Source organism: Balaenoptera musculus, chromosome 13, assembly GCF_009873245.2.
Source record: "Balaenoptera musculus isolate JJ_BM4_2016_0621 chromosome 13, mBalMus1.pri.v3, whole genome shotgun sequence".
Taxonomy (NCBI): domain Eukaryota; kingdom Metazoa; phylum Chordata; class Mammalia; order Artiodactyla; family Balaenopteridae; genus Balaenoptera; species Balaenoptera musculus.
This window is the reverse complement of record NC_045797.1, coordinates 89661929-89682312: the sequence shown is the minus strand read 5'-3', so window position 1 is coordinate 89682312 and position 20384 is coordinate 89661929. Positions and strand designations below refer to the sequence as shown.

General features: G+C 58.2%; 1 protein-coding gene across 4 annotated transcripts in view; it reads right to left on the bottom strand.

Moving 5' to 3' along the window:
* PXDN (peroxidasin) overlaps positions 1–12553 on the bottom strand; it is a 66888-nt gene extending 54335 nt beyond the window's left edge. For all 4 annotated transcript variants that reach the window (XR_005022337.1, XR_005022338.1, XM_036872505.1 and 1 more), the window contains exon 1: positions 12294–12553. Coding sequence is in view for 2 of the 4 variants with exons in the window: in XM_036872505.1 (XP_036728400.1) it covers positions 12294–12493 (200 nt within the window). In the remaining 2 variants the exon portion in view is untranslated. The remainder of the gene's footprint in view (positions 1–12293) is intronic.
* Positions 12554–20384: the final 7831 nt, after the last annotated feature.

Below are 20384 nucleotides of genomic sequence, written 5' to 3'. Positions count from 1 at the left end.
TAATGAACTGGGTTATCTCCAGCGCCCAGGTACTAGGCCAGCAGGGTCCTTGAAAGAACTGAGAAAATAATCACTCCAATCATTTTCTGTTGGGCTTCCTCCTCTCACAACCCAGCTGAGAAAGGCTGCTAGACACGGAACTCTGAGAAACCGCAGAAAAATGAGAAGGCGGCTTCTCTAAGACTAGGGAAAACAACGAGGAAGTTGGATTTTAAAGCCAGTGCGTTCTGAGTTTAAGAGGAAAGAGGCTTAGGTCTAAGAAAGTTCTTCCCAGGTGACCTCCTTTCTATAACCACCCCCCTCCCCTTGCTGGGCTTCCAACCCCACCCCGAACCATGGGGGTGGGACGGATTGGGGACAGGTCTGCGTCAGGATAGAGGCGCACAGCCTATGCCACAGATTCTGCCTCATGGCAGTGGGGTCTACGCATCTCAGCACCAGTGCCTGCCACTACCAAAGACACCAGGATAGGGGCGGGGGGCGGAGGGCGGGACAAACAGACAGACAGATGGATGGATGGATAGATGAATGGATGAAGGCGTAGGTGGTTATGGAAGGATAGATGCATGAATGGATGAATGGATGGACGGACAGATGGACGGATGGATGGGCAGATGGATGGATGGATTGATGGATGGATGGATGGATGGAACGGCAGATGGACAGATGGATGAACAGATGGAAAGATGGATGGATGGATGGATGGAGAGATGCGTGGGTGAGTGGATGGAAGGGGTGACACAGGCATTGACCTAAGAAAATTACACATCAAAATAACATGCACAAGAAAACAAGTGCTCAGGATTAATATTTGGCCACCCACTGCCATGCCAATACAAACATCCCACATGTCCGAATAAGTAACAACGATGACTAACTGCATCCACTTTAACTGCTATTTTTAAAAGTTAAAGTGCTGCTTAGCTGGTTCTGGATTTTTAGAAATACTGTTTCACTCCAGGAAGTGACAAGCCTAATCTAGGCTCTTCCCCTAAAGGAAGCTGTGACCAGGAAAAGAAGCATAAATTTAACCAGCGCTGCAGACGAGTGCAGCCCGCATTCCTCGGGTGAACGGCCTCCCTCTCTCGCGTTTGTCTGCAATCTCATTTCTTTCTGAGTAAAGAAATCTCCCGCCTGAGGCTGTGTTGGCCTCACTTTTCCCCACAGAAAGGGAACAAACATATCAATCCAAACACTGCAGGGGCAAAATCTTCCCATCTTTACCAATCCCAGCCTTTCATTACTTAGAGTAATTCTGAATTTCCATTCACGTCCTCAATTCCTAGCAAATAATGAACATTAGATCTGGCAGGAATGGCATTTAGAAAGTTGGGAAGGGCAGGAACTCACAATTACGGAGCGTTTCCTGAGTCCCACGAAAGGCACCTTCTGGGTGCTGCATCACAAGGGGAGTCTAGATGCTTCTTAAACACTTGGGTTTGGCCTGGGAGAGAGAACGCCTATCTAATGTGCACTGAAAACTAGCCTGGTGGTATTTCCTGTTTGCATCGCAAGTATCTGCTTCAATTAAAGGAGCCCCAGTGTCCTAGTTCTCTCCCGCTGCCTGTCTTCCCTCCTCTGGACTCCTCTGGTTCACGTCCGCAGGGTCAATAAACCCAGACGTGATGATAAGAACAGCTTCCCCAGCAGAGCATCGATCAGGCAGGCTGTGTCAGGAGATACACGTGCATCCCCGCCCTCATGCCCAGGACGCCCCTGCAGGTGGGAAACCGAGGCTTCAAGGGGCGAGAACCCTGCCCAGGGGTGCACATCGGGAAAGCTGGGAAGCAGCGCCCCGGCCGGGGCCGGGCACACCCTGAGCTGCAGCCTGGCTGGACGAGCTCTCCTTCCCCCTGAGTGGGACGGCCATCTCCCACAAGGTCAGCCTCCGTCATTAACACCGTGGCTCTTACTGGCTCCGTCTCCCTGCCCAGGAGACCACAGCTCGGCCAAACCAAAGGCAGCCTTGTCCATTTCCACGCCCGGCACCTGGCCTGCAACGCAGGAGGTTCCCCCTGGCATGTCGCAAATAATAATTAACGACTTTGAACTTGATAGAACCTCAAAGGCAAGATACTTTTCTCCCAGAGACAGATTAGGTAGAGACTGCTAAAGGTTAGAAGCGTCCTGCTATCCTGGAGGGAACTGCCCTGCTCTTAACCAACCACGTAAAGCCTGAGACCCCACTCCGAGGAAGGTTTGGGGTGAGCGAGGGGGACTCTGCGGGGCAGGCAGCGCGACGAGGCCCCTCCCGAGCCCCCGCGCCCTGAGGTCACAGCATCTCCACCTGGAACACGGGAGGGACACTGTCCCGCCCCATCGCTCACGGATTCCAGATCTGAGAATTTTCCCGCTTGCTAGAATCGATCCTTGCGGTGTCCCTGTCACCATCGAGGATGGGCACAGAGATGAGGATGTGGACTAGTGCCCTTTTCAGGGTCTATTCGGTGCCATGTTGTTCGCATTTTTGTGCCTTTTGTTGGTGACTCTGCTGTTTAAAATCGCCCCGAGTGTGGTGCCGACGGGCTGTCCGGTCACGGGGAAAACACGTGTGAGTGGGATCAGCTTCCTCCAGGCACGAGTCTGTGCTGCCCCGAGCTCCACGTTGATGCACCAACAACAGACGTTAAGTAAGTCCTCTGTAAACAGAAGCTCACGAGACGGGTTGTGCATCAATCTTTGGATGACAACAACGCTGTGACCCTGCGCCGGGCTGGACCCTGGCCCTGTGTCTCTCGGAAGCAAGGGTCCCGGGTCACTAACTCAGAATTCGCAGAGCCTATGTAGAACACGACCCCGCGAGTAACGAGAATCAACCTTAAACTTCGCCTCCGGTGACCGAGGCGGTGCTGAGCTGGGGCTCTCCCAGCCCCTCCCACCTCAGATCTCGGGGCCCAGCCGGGACATCCAACCACAGGGCAGAGACCCACACAGGAAACTGGCCACAGACGGGGTGGCCGGGACCCAACATAAGCCAGGCTGCGCTGCAGCCTGGGGAGGGGGCCCACACCGGAGCTGGCGCAGTCCTCAGGACGCGCTGACATCAAAGCCTCCGGAGAGAAAACCCGGGACCACCATCAAAGCGCGGCTACCGAGTGAGGGCGCACAGGTGCGCATGCCATGTCTCCACGGTCAGGTGTGAGCGGCGCCCTCGGGGCCGTGCGCCCCGCGTCCCGCAGGCCACCTCCCTCTGCGGGCATGCACCTCCGCCTGGCGTGGGTGAGTTAGTTCTGCGGCAGGTGGGCAAACGATGCCGAGCGAAGGGGGGACACCTGTCCTCGGGAAAACACGGACAATGTCCAGGAAGAAAACGGAACAGGAAAGCCCACAACGCACAGACCCGTCCCTGGTGCAGACCAAGCCTGCAGATTACAGACACGTAGTCAAGGCGAATGATCCCAAAAATGTTCACAAAGGCATTCAGAGGTATGGTTTACGCTAGCAGAAAGTGGAAACAAAGAAATGACCCATGATGAGAATGTGATTCAATGAAGTTGGCAACCCCAAAAAATAAATACTACGTGGCCATCAACAACGATGGTGCAGACCTCTAATCACTGCGGACACACAGCTACTGTGGGCGGGCAGGCTTAATCGCACGCAGAGGGCACAGAGAGCAGGACACGTCCCCTTCTAATGTCTGAAACAGGTAGACGGGCAGGTAGGGAGGTGGGTAGATACAGAGAGATAACACATAGACACAGAGATAGAGAGATAGGTCCACAGATGCACAGGTGATAGGTGATCCACGGAACACAGCAGACGTAGACGGCTGATGGACAGACAGAGCTGCGGACACGGACAGACACGCAGACACCCCAGTGATTCCGTGTCCATGTGCCCTCACATGACCGTTTGTGTATCTGAGGGAAAGCCCGGCAGGCTAACAGTTTCCTCTAATAATAGAAATGTGAGTCATTTATTATGGTGTTTTTATTTGTATTTTCACATTTTTCTACCATGAACACGTACAGCTTGCATAAAAATATTTAAAACTATGTTGTAAAAGAAGAGTAAACAGGATGGGGCACTGGAGCGGGTGAGGGCAGGGTCCACCGCCTCCTGCTCGCAGCCACGCCTGCAGGGCCTGAGAGACGGCAGCCTGCAAATCTCCAAAAACCCAGCGCAAACCCAAATATGCCTCGTCCTGGCAGAAAATCTTGAGTCAAGCGCTTGGCTTCTAAGAAACCCGGCTGTGATCTACGGGTCACCACCACAGGCTGTTCAACACCTGCCACAATAATTACACGGGGCAGCTCTCGGTTGAGGAGGAATGAACAAAATCCTTGTTAGAAGAAGGAGATTCTAGTTTTTAACCTCTGTTTACCCGTGATGGTCCCTGTTACAGCCCACAGTGGGACCTAAACTAACGGGGGCTGGAGCAGGGAACCACCACACGGCACAGGACACGGGAAGCCGGGCCGACACCTCGCAGCCCGCCCTGCTCTGCACGTGAGGGGCCAGAGGTGCCCACATGCAACGGCAGCGCCTGGAGACGACACAGCGAAGGCAGCACGGCAGCCAGGCACGGCCCGTCCAGCACGTCCGACACTCCCAGTGTGGTTTCCCTTCCTGGGGAGGCCCTAAACAACGTGCCAGAGCCCGCCAGGCACCAGGTAGGGACAGGGGACCGGAACCCGCCAGGCACCAGGTGGGGACAGGAGACGGGCGACCGCCAGGCAATGTGAGCACAAGTGACGTGTCCCCTGGGGGCAGTTGAAGCCCTGGACCCTCCTCTTGCTCACTCCCCCCTCCGCTTCCCTGACAGCCTGAGGGCCAGGGGCCAGGACAGCAGAGCTACAGGGTGGACAGAGCCTGGGTCCCCAGGTCACTGGTAGAGTGCCGTTACCTTAAAGGGCCAGACAGGAAATGTACTGTCATGTCACAACTTCCCAGCTCTGCCTTTGTCCTCAGAAGCAGCCGCAGCCACAGGTGGGTGAAGGGCGTGGCGTGTCCCGCACAGATCAGCCCAGCACCCAGGCCACTGCCCTGCTGGCCAGGGTCTACAGGCCCCGGGTTGAGAGCAGAGCCTCCAGTGACAGCTGCCCAGCAAGGACATCTGCCCTGGATTCTGTGTGAGGGAAGTAGGAACTCACACTGTTTTAATCCACCGAGACCCTGCGACCATTTATTACACAGCTGCAGTTAAACTCCCCTGCCCAGTACAACAGCCTTCCAAAGGCAAATGGAGAACAGCGGGTTGGACAATTTTTAGTTTTTTTAAATCAGGACTTGGGGCATGTGAAAGCATTATTCTATTTGTTACTTTCTTTATAAGCCACACTGTTATAAAGTTGCAAAAGAATTTAATGAAGGTCTTACAAAATTACAAAAAAAGATGGGATAACAGGGGCCAGACTTCCTCTCCGGTGTGAAACAACCAAAAAGCTGGCAAAATACATGAAACAACTGCTTTCAGGATACCGCGCATGGGTCAGCGACTGGACAGGATCCCCGAGGGAGTGAAAACGAAGGGGGTGAGCACCGAACCGCCCCCGGTTGCTGCCCAGGGGACCTCGAGAACCCACAGGACGCAGACAGGGCAGCTGGAGCTCCAGGGACAGAGAGAGGACGCCAGGGACCCCGGAGCGTCAGGCGCTCAGCGGAGCCGTGCGTGCGGGGGCGATAAAGATCAGAGCAGAGCTCAGCAAAGCAGAGAAAGGAAAAACCAAAGAGGAAAATCAATGAATCCAAAAGTTGGGTTTTTGCAAAGATCGATACAACGGAAAACCCTCTAGGCAGACTGATCAGGAAAAAACGAGAGAGAAGACACGCGTTTCTGACATCAGGAACAAGAGAACTGACATCCCTGCAGGTCTTCAGACGTTAGGAGGATAATGAGGAACGTCACGATGGATGGCTGTCCGAGCTCCCAGCCCCCAGGGCTCACTCAGGAAGAAACTGTCCCGAACAGCCCTGTGTTTACTGAAGAGTTTGAGATCACAGTTTAAAACCCTCCTAGGAAGCCCAGCCCAGCCCGGGGGCTTCCCTGGGAAGCTGGACCAGACCTTCAAGCAGCGCTAAGCCCCGTCCCCCCTGCTCTCCCCAAACACTGGAGACCAGGCAGAGCCTCACACTCACTCTGGGAGGCAAGGTCTACCCTGATACGCAAACCAGACAAAGACATTCCAGGAAAGGAGAACAAAGCCCAGAACCCCTGGTGAACACAGATGCAGTCATGCCCAGTGAGGCAGAACTCGGGAGGAAGGGCTGCCAGGGGCGCGGACCCGGCGGGTGAGGAAGTTCATTATCCTGATTGTGGCGACGGCTGCACAGACCGGACACAGCAAAGTCCCCCACGTGCGCGCCGCGAACACGAACGCCTGCTGTCCTGTCAACGCAATCCCCACGAGGCTTTTTGTTTTCCTCAGTGAAAACTCATCCAGACAGAGGTCAGAAAAGGGAATCGTCACTGCTTAAGCTTCCACCGCGGACCTGAGCGTAGAACCGAAGGGGACGAGGCTGGGGGCTGCTCGTGGGCCTCTGAGCTCCGTGGGCTGGGTGACAGCAGCCTGCACCCCCCCCAACCACCCGCCCCAGGCCCCCTGGGGCTGGGCATCCAGATGCCGGCAGGCACCATCTCTCTGCTCGATGAGCCGGTTATCCAGTGGGCACCCAGATCTGAACAAGCCACCCTTCAAAGGAGGTGGAAGGAAACCACACGAGGTCAAGGAGAGCCCTGGGGACACAGCGTCAGATCACTGCCCACCCAGGGTCTGCGGGGCAAGTTCTCTGCAGTCTGGTCCCCTCTTCCCTACCCCTGAGGTGGCTGAGAAGGAGAGAAAGGCAACAGTGTCCAGAAAACAGAAACTGATCAAATTAGCAGGGATAACCGACCCTGTACCGGAGCCAAGAAAGGGGGAGCCCAGAATTAAGTCCTGAAACAACTAACACATTCTTACTTAAATTTTTTGCCAGTTTTGATTCAGTCACATGAGTCATCGTTGGACTGAGCTACCTCGGGATGTGCCTAAGCTTTCTGTGGGCTGGTACCATCTGAAGAGAGACCAAGGGACCAGGAGAGGAGCAGGTGTGACTTCTATTTTTCAAAATTAACTTCAAGATAAAGAAAACATGAACCACTGGACTGACCCATTTAGCAAAATCCTAAGTTATCGATGATATTATTTTAAACACCAAAAAGCATTCCCTCACCCACTGACACACGTGGGCTGAGTTTTGTGCAGGTGCTACATGAGACACGTAGTTACCAGTTCAAGTCCAAGGCCGACCCCAGGGAGCTACCGGCCAGCAGAGACATATAGTAACACACGAAACGTCCAAATTGACTATTTAAGCATCAAATTCAGTGATGTTTAACTGCTTTTAAATTGAATTCACCCAAAACTGTATTTGTAAACAAACCGCATTTTCTTGTGTACCCCCAAAAGCACATGAAACTGTCACAATTCAAATGCTCGTTAAACCCGGACGCTAAGTTGAGAGACCTGACGTCTCGGGCACTGAAGGCCGGCAGCGCCCCGCCAGTGCACACGGTGGAGGGAGACGGGAGGCCGGGCCCAACTCCAGCCCTGGGCGCTGCCCTCAGAGCTCGGCCGGGACCCCGAGGCCCCCATTCCCTCACCACGGCACCTACTCCAGTTTCTTCCTGTTGGCAAGTGCCCAGGAAAGAGCCCGGCATCTCCAGCCAACAAGACAGAGCCTCCTACTCAGCCAGCGGGAACCAGCACATGCGCACGGACCTTCCAGCGCTCACCCATCCGTCAAACGGATGACGGGCCCAGCTCCGGAGACTGGGATTCTGTCGCTGTTCTGCTGACACCTGACCGTGGCGCCTGTCACAGGTGCAGTGGACAGCTCTCTCCAGCCTGCCCCCCGCCACCTCTTCTAATAAAATGCCCGCCTTCCCCCAGGCAAGGAGCCCTCCCCCGCTTCCAGGCCAGAGTCCTCGGGCAGGGCAGGGCAGGTCCTGTCCTTAGCTCCAGGAGCTGCCAGGCCCAGGCCTGGTGGGCATGACCGCCCGCCGCCCAGGGTGCTGGGGACAGACAGCGGGTCTGTTCACACGCTTCCCAGAACTCGTGCTTGTGACCGAGACTCATCTCCTGCACTCAGGCCATCGGACGGGAAGCCGACAGCTGCCGGGCGTCACCAGGCAGGGAAGCTGAGTCATAGGACTGAGGAGGCGGCCGGGGACGCACAGAGGGGAGGAGACCGCGTCCAGGCTGCAGTGTCCACACCCCGGACGAAGCCGGAGCTACCCCCGGATTCGGAGTCACAGGGCCCGATGTGCTTTCTTTTTTACAACGATTTCCTTGCCTCGCTAATAGCACAGAGGGGGCGGTGCCTTCTAGCTGCCCTGCTGCCGTTTCCAAGGAAGTTTTTTCCAGATGCAGCTTCCAAAGGCATGTTTTCAAATGTAAAGTTGTGTCCAAACTGAGCACGGACCCAGGACCACTCCCTGATGGCCGACGTCACACACAGCATCCCAGGTGGCCTCTGGAAGCTTCCTCGGGTCACCGAGGTCTCCTCTCTGCACACAGCACGCTGGGCGTTGGCAAAGCTGTGGGCTCGGGATGCCGCCGAGTGGTCACCACCATTTTGGAAAAATAAATTACCAACATTCAGATACTCGAAAAATGTCCCTCTGAGCTGTGAGAATGAAGACTTTGACTTCATCCCAACAAGAAGTCTAAAAGCAGAAATCTGCTTCAGGTAAGCCACAGGCTTCAGCTTAAAGCCTGTTGTCCCGGCCTGCACGGGTGTCCTGCAGAGACCGACAGCCAGAGGCTGCTTTGCTGACCTGGTGAAGCCTCACCCAGGGGAGGAGAGGCCAGTCCTCCCTGGGGGCCGAATGTGTCCCCGCAGGATGGGTGGCGGGAGCGAGGGAACTCCCTGAACCCCAGAAAGACAGGGGAGGGGGACGTGAACGGTGCAGCTAGACAGCCCGCCCACCTCCTGACCCGGGAACGCTCCCTCCCTCCGGCCACCTGTAGGCCAGAGACCTCACCTGGGCGCACAGGGAAGCGGTGGGAAGTTAGATCCTCCCGTCGGCCAGCTTCCAGGAACTCCAGTGGAGGCTGGTAAGGGGAGAAGCTGTGCCTTGGGGGGCTAGTCCCCAGGGAGCACCAGGACCTTCTCCGAGTACGGGTATCACCCCAAAGACGGGCGGCCACTTGCCCAGATCACCAGAGGCGATGGCGCCCAGGGCTGGCCTCCCGCAGCCCCCCTCGGCCAGGCACGCCTGGACGGCCAGTTGCCCTCGTCACAGTGCCGCAGGGCCTCCCTCCCCAGCACCCCAGTGGACCCGGGACCCCGAGAGGCAGGAACCGGAAGCTGGCCCAGGCCCAAACACAGACGTCGAGGGATGTGGGGACAGCTGCCTGGCAGGCTGACCACGACCCCAGGGGAGGAGCTCTCGCCAGCCCCCGGCCCTGGGTGCCCTCCGAGGCCAGGGCTTCCTGTCACATGGACGGCGGCTTTGGAGCGGCCTGGACCGTGGGGTGGGAGCCAGCTTTAAGGAGGTGACCCCACGACCGCACAGACGAGGCCACGGAGAGAAGGGTGGGGCCGGGGGTGGGGCGCGGAGGGCTCGTGAGGACTCATGAGGCGGGAGGTGAAGAATGTGTCTCGGGAGGTGCAGAACGTGTCGTCCCCGAGAGGTCCCGGCGGAGGGGAGGACGGGAAGCGGGCCAAGTAAAGATGGCACACTGCTTAGGTTTTAGCGCTAGCTGTTTCACCATCACCATGACAAACGTCTCCTGTAGTGCTGAGCAGAGTAAAATACTCAAAAACCAAACAAGTATTTCTACAAAAGCTGAGCTGAACTGAGTACCACACCCGATGGTGAAGGGACCAGCTGCAGCACCAGAGCCCGAGGACTCCAGATCCTAGGGCGGCTAGAACACCACTTTCTACTTTCCAGGGTCAAACCGGAATCACAGGACACTCTCGGACCATCATTTCTGAAGCCCAACCACGAGGCAAAACAGGCCACTCTCGGGCCCCACCTGGACACACCCTGAAACACCCTGAGCAGGAGACCCGTCTGATATGCCCAGCAATTCCCATTCAGTCTTTCTGGGGGGGCCGAGGGGAGGTGGGAGAGGGGAGGGTCCCAAAAGCAAAGGGATGAAGTGATGGCTGGACGGCGCAGTCAGGTCTGGGGCCAGGGTCTTCACTTACCCTCACATCTTTTAAGTCGCCAGTTGCCACCAAATAATTTTTTAAAAATAGAAAACAGCAGCAGATGCATGAGAGCAGAGACCTGGGAGAAAAGCTGAAAGTGAACACTGAACGTTTCTGCACAAGTGTAACTTGTAACACGACTGCACCCCAAGGAGCAGCCCCCCAGGAACGCGCCAGGCCGGACCCCGGAGCCCACAGGCGGCAACATGGCGCCCCCGAGCTGGTCTCTCTCATCATCACCGCCCGCCTCTGTGTCCCCAGTTCGGGGCCCCCAGCTGGACCCCCTCCCACCAGGACTCAGTTCTTCCCCTGTCCCAGGTCTACACTGGCAGCGATGGGAGCTTCCACCCCCTGCGCCTGTGTCTACGCAGCTGTCAGCTGGGTGTGTGTCCATGTCAGCGATAATCCGCTTGGTTCTGTGAGGGATCTGGTCAGCTTAGCACACCCTGCCCCCTCACAGAATCAACGAGACCACGCAAGGTCATTTCAAAACATCTTTGAAAACTACAAAACCCCACGGAAGCATAAAGCAGAAGGATTTCTGGAACTCTCCAGGGTTACCTATTTATTAGGTCACTTTCCCTTCCTACCCTCAGCTGTTTTACAAAACCCTATGAGGTTCCGTGGAGAATCTCACCACCCGCAGGAGGCTGGTGGCTCCATTTCTGTTCTACAACCGTCACATTTTAAAATATTGTTCTTTTTAAAAAGCCATTAAGATGTGAGGGCAAAGCACAGTACGAGTATTAGACTTTGGCCAGATGTGAAAAATGGCTTCAGGGTCCAGGCTTTTTCCACTGACTCACTGAAGAATGACATGACTGGCTCCAGAACACCCTCACTTGGCCTGTCACGGTCCCTCTCCTCAGAGCCTGATGCCCTCCTGCTCGCCGCCTCGCCCCGCTGGCCGGCCCTCCGCACGGGAAGGAAGCCCGTGTCTGTCTCTCTCGGAGGGACAGTTTCCAGGCTGCGCGGAGAGTCCCGCCAAGGGCCCGCAGGAAGCTGCCAGCACAGCCGGCGACCACTAGCAGAATGGTCTGTCCGTGTACTTTGTTTTAAAAGTAGGAACACTGACCGCCCACTTCCTGAATAGTTCACTCAAAATTTTACAACTTTTGCAGGCTCTTCACGGTGCCAAAGTACTCTGGCTCAGCCAAGAAAAGTGGAAACTATTTTTGGCATTCAGAAGGGCAGCTGTGGGACGCTGAATACAGTCAGCGCCTGAAACGCAGGCTGCCTTTACAGATTTTGAAAATTTCTAATCAGAGGCGCATCCAAACAGGCCTGCAGCGACTCTGCGGCATCCGGGGCCGGGATCCTCTAGGGAGGGCGGGGGTCGGCCGGCGAGGGCGCGATACGTCCTGCCAGCCGGAGCGCCGGGTCTCCGATGGCACCACCTGGGCGCGCCCCGGCTGGAGATGAGGGCGGGGACGTGCCCCGGGCGCAAACCCGCTCGGACCCCGACTGTATCCACCCCCGGGCCGCCCGCGCTGCCCCGCAACTCGGGGACCCGCAACTCGGGGACCCGCACCGCGGCGCCTCCCAGAACTCGGCCAGGCTAGCTCACGGCGCGGAGAAAGCCCCAGAGAACCGTGCGCCCCACGGGCCCCGGGACAACCCGGGCAGGAGGCTCTCGGCGCCCCAGCAGATGCGGGGACGTGAGGTCACGGAGGGTGCGCCAGGGAGGGCCCCTCCCGGAGGGCCCCTCCCCCGCCCCCAGAGCCGGGACAGGGGTGCCGCGCTCAGGGAGGAGGGGAAAACGGGGAGCGGGAACCGCCGAGTAGAAGGAGGGGGGAAGAGGGGGAGGGGAAAGGAAGGGGGAGGAGAGGAAGCGGGAGGAGGGGGAAGCCGGGCTCCGGGAGAAGAGGGGACCGGAGAGGGGCGGGAGCGGGAGGAAGGCGAGCGGAGGAGGGGAGCCAGCAGCACCGGGCCGGGCAGGGCGGGGGGCTTTCCCCGGCGGGTGCCGACAACTTTCCCGTCCCTCGGGGATGCCGAGCTCCGAACAAAGGCGGCTCCGGAGGCGGCGCGCGCTGCGCTCAGGTCCGCCCCCCGCCCCGCCACGGAGGACAAAGGCGCCGCCGCGCGACCCTCCCCCCGGCCCCCGGCCGCCCCGCGCGCCCAGGTCCCCCGCGCCCCGCCGGACTCACAGGATGGAGGTCTGCGGCGCCACGGCGGGCACGGCCTCCAGCAGCAGATGCATGCAGCGCACCGTGGTGCGGAAGCACAGGCAGCGGCTCGGACACCCGTTGCCCGGCTTGGGGGCGACCGCGGCCAGTGCCCCCCAGCACGAGCACAGCACGAGCGCCAGCAAGCAGGGGCGCGCGGGGCGCGCGGCGCGCACGGCCATGGCCCACGGCGCGCGGGACGCTCGGACTGTGCGACCGACCGCGAGGGCCCGGCGTGTCCACCGCCGCCGGCTGCGGCCCACGTCCCAGCTGCGCGCGGGGGGCGGGGGGCGCCAGCTGTGCACATGCGCGCGGCTCCTCCCCGCCCGCCCCCTCCTCCCCAAGGGCCGGGGCGGGGCGAGGACCTCCCGCCGGGCGTCGGGCCGCGGCGCTGCCCCGGGTGCGGAGCTCAGGTTGGGCCCGCGGGTTCCATTCCCAGGTCTGCGCCCACGACCGGAGGCCTCGGCCAAGTTGCTCCGCCTCGCCCAGCCGCCGTTTCCACATGTGCAGTAGGGGTGGGGGTTGTTTTATAACACACGTTCGCAGTGCTTAGCAAGCTGCAGGCACGATTCCAAGCGCTTGCTGGAGCTCTCCTCGCTCTCTCTCTGTCTCTGTCTCTCAGTCTCCCTCCCTCTCGCCCCCTCCCCCTCCGCGTGTCTCTCTGTCTCTGTCTGACATGTACACACACCCGCTGCAGCAGGATCGGAGCCAGGGGTCTGAGCCCGTGAGGCCTGTTAAGCACCCACGGCCTGGGCACTGCTGACCCCAGGGCACCGCTGGGAGCGCAGAAGACGTTTGCGTAGAGGCCTGGGCGCAGGGCTCGGCCAGGCGGACGCTCAGTGTCCTTTAGTTTCCTCCTTTGTGGCCACACCCGGGAGAACCCCACCGGGCCTCCCCCAAGGGGGCCTTGCCTGGAACCACCAGAAGACACAGGGGTCCGTGGGAAGGAGGGGAGGCGGTCCCACGTTCTTCCGTCTGTCTGCAGCCCCATTCTAACACTTCACTTGCCAGGATCCAGGCTCTGCGTGTTACAGTTGAGGAAGTCCAGGCTGTCCTGTGTCCAAGGACACATGATCACCAAGTCCCAGCGTCAGAGAGGAGCCTGGGTCTGTTCTGACCTCCACACTGTCGTGTGACCAGAGGGGCGCTCTACCTCACGCATGCTGCGGCGGGACTGGGGTGACGGGGCGCTCGCCCGCTGCTGTGTCAGTAACCTCCTGTACCTGCACGCTTCCCAGGGTCTGCACCTGCAGGCAGCTGTGCTGGGGTCCGGCTCAGGCCCCTCCAGATCCTGCACGTTTGTCACAGAAGCTGTCATCCCTGTTACCACAGGGAGAAGCCTTCCCAGTCCTCCAGCGACCAGGACCATGCCCGCCAGGGGTCCCGTACTAACCAGTCACAAATCCCCCCAGGGCTCCACACTCCTTTACAAGTGCTGCCTGCTTGCCCCACAAGAATTTCAAACTTCAATGCAGAAACCCAAAACCTTACTTTCCCTGAAAGATGTCTGTTTTCTTCTGGATCGCTGATGTGATCCTCCAAACTGCTTTCGCAGACCCTCCAACCCAGAAGTGGCCTGTTTGGTGCTCACCCACATGTAGGGAGTTGAGGAACCCTGTGGATTCCAGTTGCTCCTAGTGGCTCAGTCGATTTCTGTTCCTCCATCTTCCCTCCCATAACCGCTGACGGTCCTGGCCCTGGCCATCGCCCTGGACCACCGCCAAGACGCCACCCCCCACCGGTCTACCAGGTCCATCCTCCCTGCAGCAGGCAGAGAAGGCGCCACTGCTTTGACCCTGCCCACCCCCCCATCCGAATGTCTCTGGACCTCTCCAGTGTCAGTGGGTAAAGATCAAACTTCACCCACCACCTCCACCTCTGCCACCCCAGGCGCAGGCGCCCTGAGCAGCACACAGTCTTACCCTGTCTTTCCAGTTCAGCACCAGCTGCGGCTAATTTTATGCGTCCAGTCTGCTGGGCGGTCACACCCCGTGATTTGATCAACCACTAATCCAGGTGTTGTGCTGAAGGTATTTTGTAGATGACATTGACATTGGTGAACTTCAACAAAGAGGAGTTCCCTCCACAGTGTGCGTGAGCCTCATCCACTCCGTTTAAGGTCTTTAGAGTAGAAACTGAGGCTTCCTGGAGAAGAAGTGCTATTGCAAGACCTCAGCATCCACTCCTGCCTGAGTTTCTAGTCTCCTGACCTGCCTGTAAAATGTAGGACCTGCCAGTGCCCACAAGTGCATGAGCCACTTCCTTAAAATCTGTCTATCCCTCCCTCCTCCCACCTTTCCTCCTTCCATCCTTCCCACCTTCCCTTCCTCCCTGCCTCCTGTCTCCCTCCCTCCCTCCCTCCCTCTCTCCCTTCCTTCCTTCCATCTTTCCTTCCATCCCTCCATCCCTCTATCCACCCATCCATCCACCCACCACCCTTCCATCCATCCCTCCATCCATCCGTTGTGCTGCCTCCCTGAGCATGTCTGTCGGGTACACAGCCGTCTGCAGAACTCTGGATGGAGGCGTGGCAGCAGCGGCCAGTGCGATGACTGATGCTCAGGCCCGAAGGGATTCATGTTTAGTAACGAAGCTCTTACATCGAGCCCAGTGTGCTTGCCGCACCTTTTGTGCAGCACCTCCTGCATCTGCCCTCTAGAGGCCCACGGAGGCCTCACACCTCCAGGAACTCAACCTTCCTGGGGAATCACGTGCAGACATCAAAGCCATTCAAGTTTTCTGTTGCCCAAGGCCCTGGTGACTCTTCCCATTTCCCTATGATGACTAGTCTCCAAACCTCACTGTCTGCCCGCAATCCTGTTATCTGTCCTACAGCAAACAGCCCTTTCAGGTGTGATTGTGCTGGTTGACAAGCTCTAGTTGTTCAGATGTGCATACAAAGGAGCCAAGATTACCGCGATTGTCTGCCTTCTGTGAACAGTACTGCTGAGCTCTCCAGTGGATCAGGCAGCCGTGGGGACAGGAGATCCATCCTCCCGGTGTCTGAACACAGGCTCTCTCCGAGGCAGGGCCTGCTCACAGCGCCGTGCACAGACACCTGAGCCTCGAGACATTCCTGAGGAAGTGTTACTATCCTCATTTTGCAGAAGAAAGAACCGATGCTCAGCGGAGAGGGTAACATGTCCCAGGACCTGTCACTCACCCAGGGAGGGGGGGGGAGGGGACAGGGTGCTGCGAGCCTCACCTACCGCACTGGACGGGGTTGGGGACCCTCCCAGACGTCACTGGGCCCCTGCACGCCCCCCCTGCCGCCCCCCAGTGGCTGCCGACCTTCTCCGGAGACCTGCTAGGGCTGCGAGGGCTACGGGGCCGCGCTCCTGGAGATGCCGGGCGCTCTGCCCCTCCTGATGCCGCCCGCAGCTGCAGACACGAGTCAGCCCTCAGACCGCAGGGCTTCCTGGGCCTCAGGCGATCTGATGGCCAGTGTCTCCCCTGCTCGGTCGCTGTCCTCACCCCGAGAGCCCCTTGTGCATCGGGCTCTGCTGAGGAGACACCTGCGTCCCCTCCTTGGTGCCACGGGGTCCCCCAAGGACAGGACGGCCCGCATTTTCTGCCACGTCTTCCGGAGTGACATCGCTCCTGTCTACCAGTCTGTCTCCGCATCTGCCTCTGCGAGGATTTATGAGGAAGAGAACGTGGGGTTTGGAACAAGACAAGCTGGGAGGCAGTCTCCCCAGCTCTGGGACTCCTGGCGACTTTCTCGCCCTCTCTGGGCCTTGGTTTCCCGTCTGTAACAGGAGAAGACCAGTTCCTACTCCAAACGCGGGCTGTCGTGAGGACTGAGCGAGGGCTGTCGGGGGTGCCTGCCTGGGAACCGTCAGCCACGCCAGGGTGAGTGTTCTCCTTGCTGGGGAGGCTTTCCGGGTCTGGGTGGCCCCCAGTCTGGAGGCCTAGGGGCCATTCCCAGACGGTGAGTCACCCCTGAGGACCTGGCTGTGCCTGGGGCAGCCCCCTCCCCCCAGTCCCAAGGGCCTTGGCCTGCATCTCCCTGCCCTGCGCCCGCCCACTCGCCGGCAGCCCAGGGGAGCGGGGCCCCCGGCTGGCCTGGGTGTAACTCCAAGAGCCCGTTTTGGGGCTGCTGCCACAAAGCATCACACTCGGGTGCCGTGACCAGCAGAAACCTGTTCTCCCACAGTCCCGGAGGCCAGGAGGCCGAGGTCAAGGTTCCTTCTGGAGGCCCAGAGGGAGCATCTGTCCCAGCCTCCCTCCGGCTTCTGGTGTTGCCAGGAGGGCTGCAGACTGCCAGCCCGGCCCCGGTCCCGTCGCCACAAGACCTTCCCCCGCCCTTGTCCTCACCCAGCGTTTCCCTCTCCTTATGAGGACGCGCTGGCTCAGGGCCACCGTGATGCCGTCCTCCTGACTCTGGCTACGCCTGCAGCGGCCACGTTTCCAGAGAAGCTCACATCCCGAGCTCCGGGGCGGGACTTGGGTTCAGGGGGGCAGAGGCAGCGGGCAGGGGCGGTGGTGAGCCCTGACACTGTGGCCTGGGGTCCTGCTCACCTCCTAGGCTGCTCCTGGCTGACGGAAGGGAAGGGCCCGGACCTTTATTCAGCCAGACAGACTTGAAACTCTAGAATGTAGAGCTGGCTGTGAGGATCCCAGGCAGACACGGGGGCCCGCACACGTGTGCTCCGTGCCTTAGCTCCAGGTGAGGCCAGCGGTGGTGCTGGGCCCCTTCCCCCTTCCACGACTGTCTGAAACCTCCACCCCGGGGATGCAAGCACAGCCGAGAGCGCGTGGTTTCATTTATTGTCATGAACGCGGAGACAACTTCCCAGCCAAATGGGTCTAAGATCAGCTTTTCCCAAGTTAAAGCCATTCCTGTTGACAAACGCCCCCACACGGCACCCTTTCCTGCACCCACTGTATCTTGAAGCTTCGATCCGCAAGTTATACTGCTTCCCGTTAGATCATCTAGAGCCTCTTTTTTTACATTTAAATTTTGAAAAGAAGGCAGATGACTAAATACACCCACTCAGCGCTGTTTTAGACCGAAATCAACACAGCCGCGAGTGGGCTCAGCCCTGGTTCTCTGACCACCCCTTCGGGAGCTGAAGTGGACGGAGGTACCATCCAGCAGGGGGGGGCTCGGCCCTGAGCAGGCCGCAGGGTGGCCTCTGTGGGTCCCGGCGCCCTGCGGCCCGCGGCCTCCCGTCCACCACGAGAGCCCGCCCACCGCAGCCCAGCCAGCACCAGGCCCAGGTGAGCGCCCCGCCTGGCGGCACATCCCCACTGCCCGGGCTGAGGCAGGGGTGCTCAGAAGTGGGCCGAGGTCGGCTGTAGACGAGCCTGCTGGGTCCTGGTTGCCTTCAGCCCCAAATCACCCACGTGCCAAGGCGGCGCATTTTGGGGTGTCACGGTCTGCCCCCCTTCACCTGCTCAGGCAGGTCCTCCGACAGGAGCTGCAGTATCTTGGGTCCCCTCCCCGAGGGTTTCACCGCCCAGGATGACTCCTGTCACAGGACTGGAGACGGGGCAGCGACCCCACACCCAGACGAAGAGTCACAAACCGTCACCCCCCATCCCACCTCCTCGGATCACCTTTTCTTAAAGCTCTCCCCTCGGGGGCATGCATCCTCTCCCCTCCTCAACGAAGACGTGCATAAACTCTCACGTCTCATTCATGCTTATCCTGTGGTGCCCCGTTCACGTTATATTAAAAGTTAACCGGCGTCTGTGCCTCTCCTCCTGCTAACCTGCCTGTGGTCCGTTCACTTCACAGACTGGCCGTCAAAGCCAGGAGGGCAGAGGGCCTGGCTTTACTCCCACCCCGGCTTTGAGCCAGGACGCGACGGCATCACCGGCGACCTGCTCAGAGACCCCAAAGCCGGGGAAGCCTCAGCTTTGTGTAGCTGGCTGCGTACCACCCGCTGCAGTCTGGAGTCTGGAGACCACAGGCCCATCTCCTGCCAGGGGTCTGGACAGCAGGCCTGGGTCCAGAGGGTCACAGTCAGAGAGATGCTCTCAGGTCCTGGGGGAACTGCCAGGAGGGCAGAGGCTTGCTTTAGCCATTAGGAAGATGTACACACGTTTGAAAAGGCCCGAGAAAGATTTCTGAACGAAAAGGGAAACGGGAAGTCGTTGTCTTCCACAGAGAGAATTAAGCCTCTGGTTCTACCTTGTGTTCCCCTGACCCTGGAGCTATCGCAGCACAGACTCCAGCGGGCTCTGCCCAGCGTCACTGGCACATCCAGGGGGGCAAGTGCAGCCTCCACCCCCTCACCTGCACTGAGTGGAAGCCCGATCTCTGGGTGGAAAGCATCATACCCCACCCTGCTGGTCACCTGAGGAATGTTCCAGAAGGAATGCCAGTGTGGCTGCACGGGGAGGGGTGGACGGAGAGCTGGTGCCGAGGGGGACCCAGGCCCAGGCACGCGAAGAGCCCTGAGTGGGGCTGGAAGCCAGCCTATCAGTTGGCCTTCAGGTCTTTTTGAGAAAAATCTTAACAGGGCTCAGCAGGGTCTTCGTCGTCTGCGAAGAACCAGGGTTGGAGTAGAATTTCTCTGGCTTCGCTTTAAATATCGCTTTCCTAGGCTCCCCTTCAGACTGCTGTTGACCCTGATTATTTCAGGGTCCCAAGACAGGGCCTGCTCTTAGGACAATTCTCCCTCTGCCCTTCTGTTGCAGGTTCGTGTGCCTGACACACAGTGAGGCCAAACAAACTGAAATGTCGGAGTTTGGAGCAGAGAAAAAGGTTTATTGCAGGACCGTGCAAGGGGAACGGGCGGCTTGTGCTCAAAAACCCCAAACTCCCCAATGGTTTTCAGGGAAGCGTTTTTATAGGCAGAAGTTGGGGTGAGGACTGCAGGATGTGTGACTTTCTTCTGACTGGCTGGTGGTGAGGTAGCAGGTGGGGCTCCAGGAATCTTGGGCTCAGCCTGAAGTTACCATCCTCCACCTGGGTGGTGGCCTTAGTTCCTGCAGAAGAACTCAAAGGTATTGTTATGTATATTCCTTGTGGAGGAACCAGGACCCTGCCCCAAGGCTGCACTATTGTTTGTTGACTGTCTTTCCCGTGTTTCTGCATCCCCTCCCTTCCTGGATTAGTAACTGTTGGAATCTACCCTTTGGAACAAAGGGAAGGTCTGGGAGGCTGAAGCCTTTTTCCTATTGTTACGGAGTCCAACCTCGCTCTGCTGGCCACACAACAGGCCAATAAATCAGGGGGTGAGGTGTTGAGGCAAGGAATAGTGACTTTATTCGGAAAGCTGGGCGTCCGAGAAGATGGCAGATTAATGTCCTAGAGTACCATCTTATCGGGGGCTGGATGCCAGCTTCTTTGATAGAACAGAGAGGGGGAGGAGGTGAGAATGTAAAGTAAAAATGCTGTAAGTCTTGTAAAATATCTCCTGGCTTGGCCAGCATCAGGGAGGGGATGTGTTAATTTCTTCTGTTCTGCAGCCATTCACAGGTGGGCAGGGTCAGGGTGTTTCCCTGTGAGCTGAACAAAGGCACTTTAGTTTAACATTCAGGCAGAGGGTCAGGGTTCCCCAAGGGAGGTCATTATGTATGATTATAATAACAAAAGCAACGAAAAGCAAAGGTTAAAGTCAAAGAAACATATCCAACATGGAGTCAGATTTTGTTCTTCCCTGTTACACTATGAAGAACTGGGGGACACGGAGAGGCTTTTGCAACCCGGAGGGCCCCACAGGGTCCTGCTCGGTTTCACTCCTGTGTTCTTGGCTGGGGGCCTTGTAATAAAAGACTAATGAACAAGAGAAAAAAAAAATCAAAAGTTTATCCAAGCGTGTGCCTACTGTACTCAGGGGCAACACCCAGGGAAGTGAGCCTCTCAAAGAGGTGGTTTAGAACTCAGGTTTAATTACCATCTTCAGCTAAATCTGAGGAAGAAGCGTGTGGAGGCCAGTTATGGGAAGGGGACCCAGAATGGCAGACAGATACGGTTGTCATGCAGATTTAAGTCAGGACTTCCCTGTGGATGAGAGTCTCTGGTGATTTGGAATCATCCTTCTCCCCAGGCTCAGAGAGGACACCCCCTTACAAATGGAGATTTCCCTTGTCAATGAAAAATGTCACTGCCACATTAGT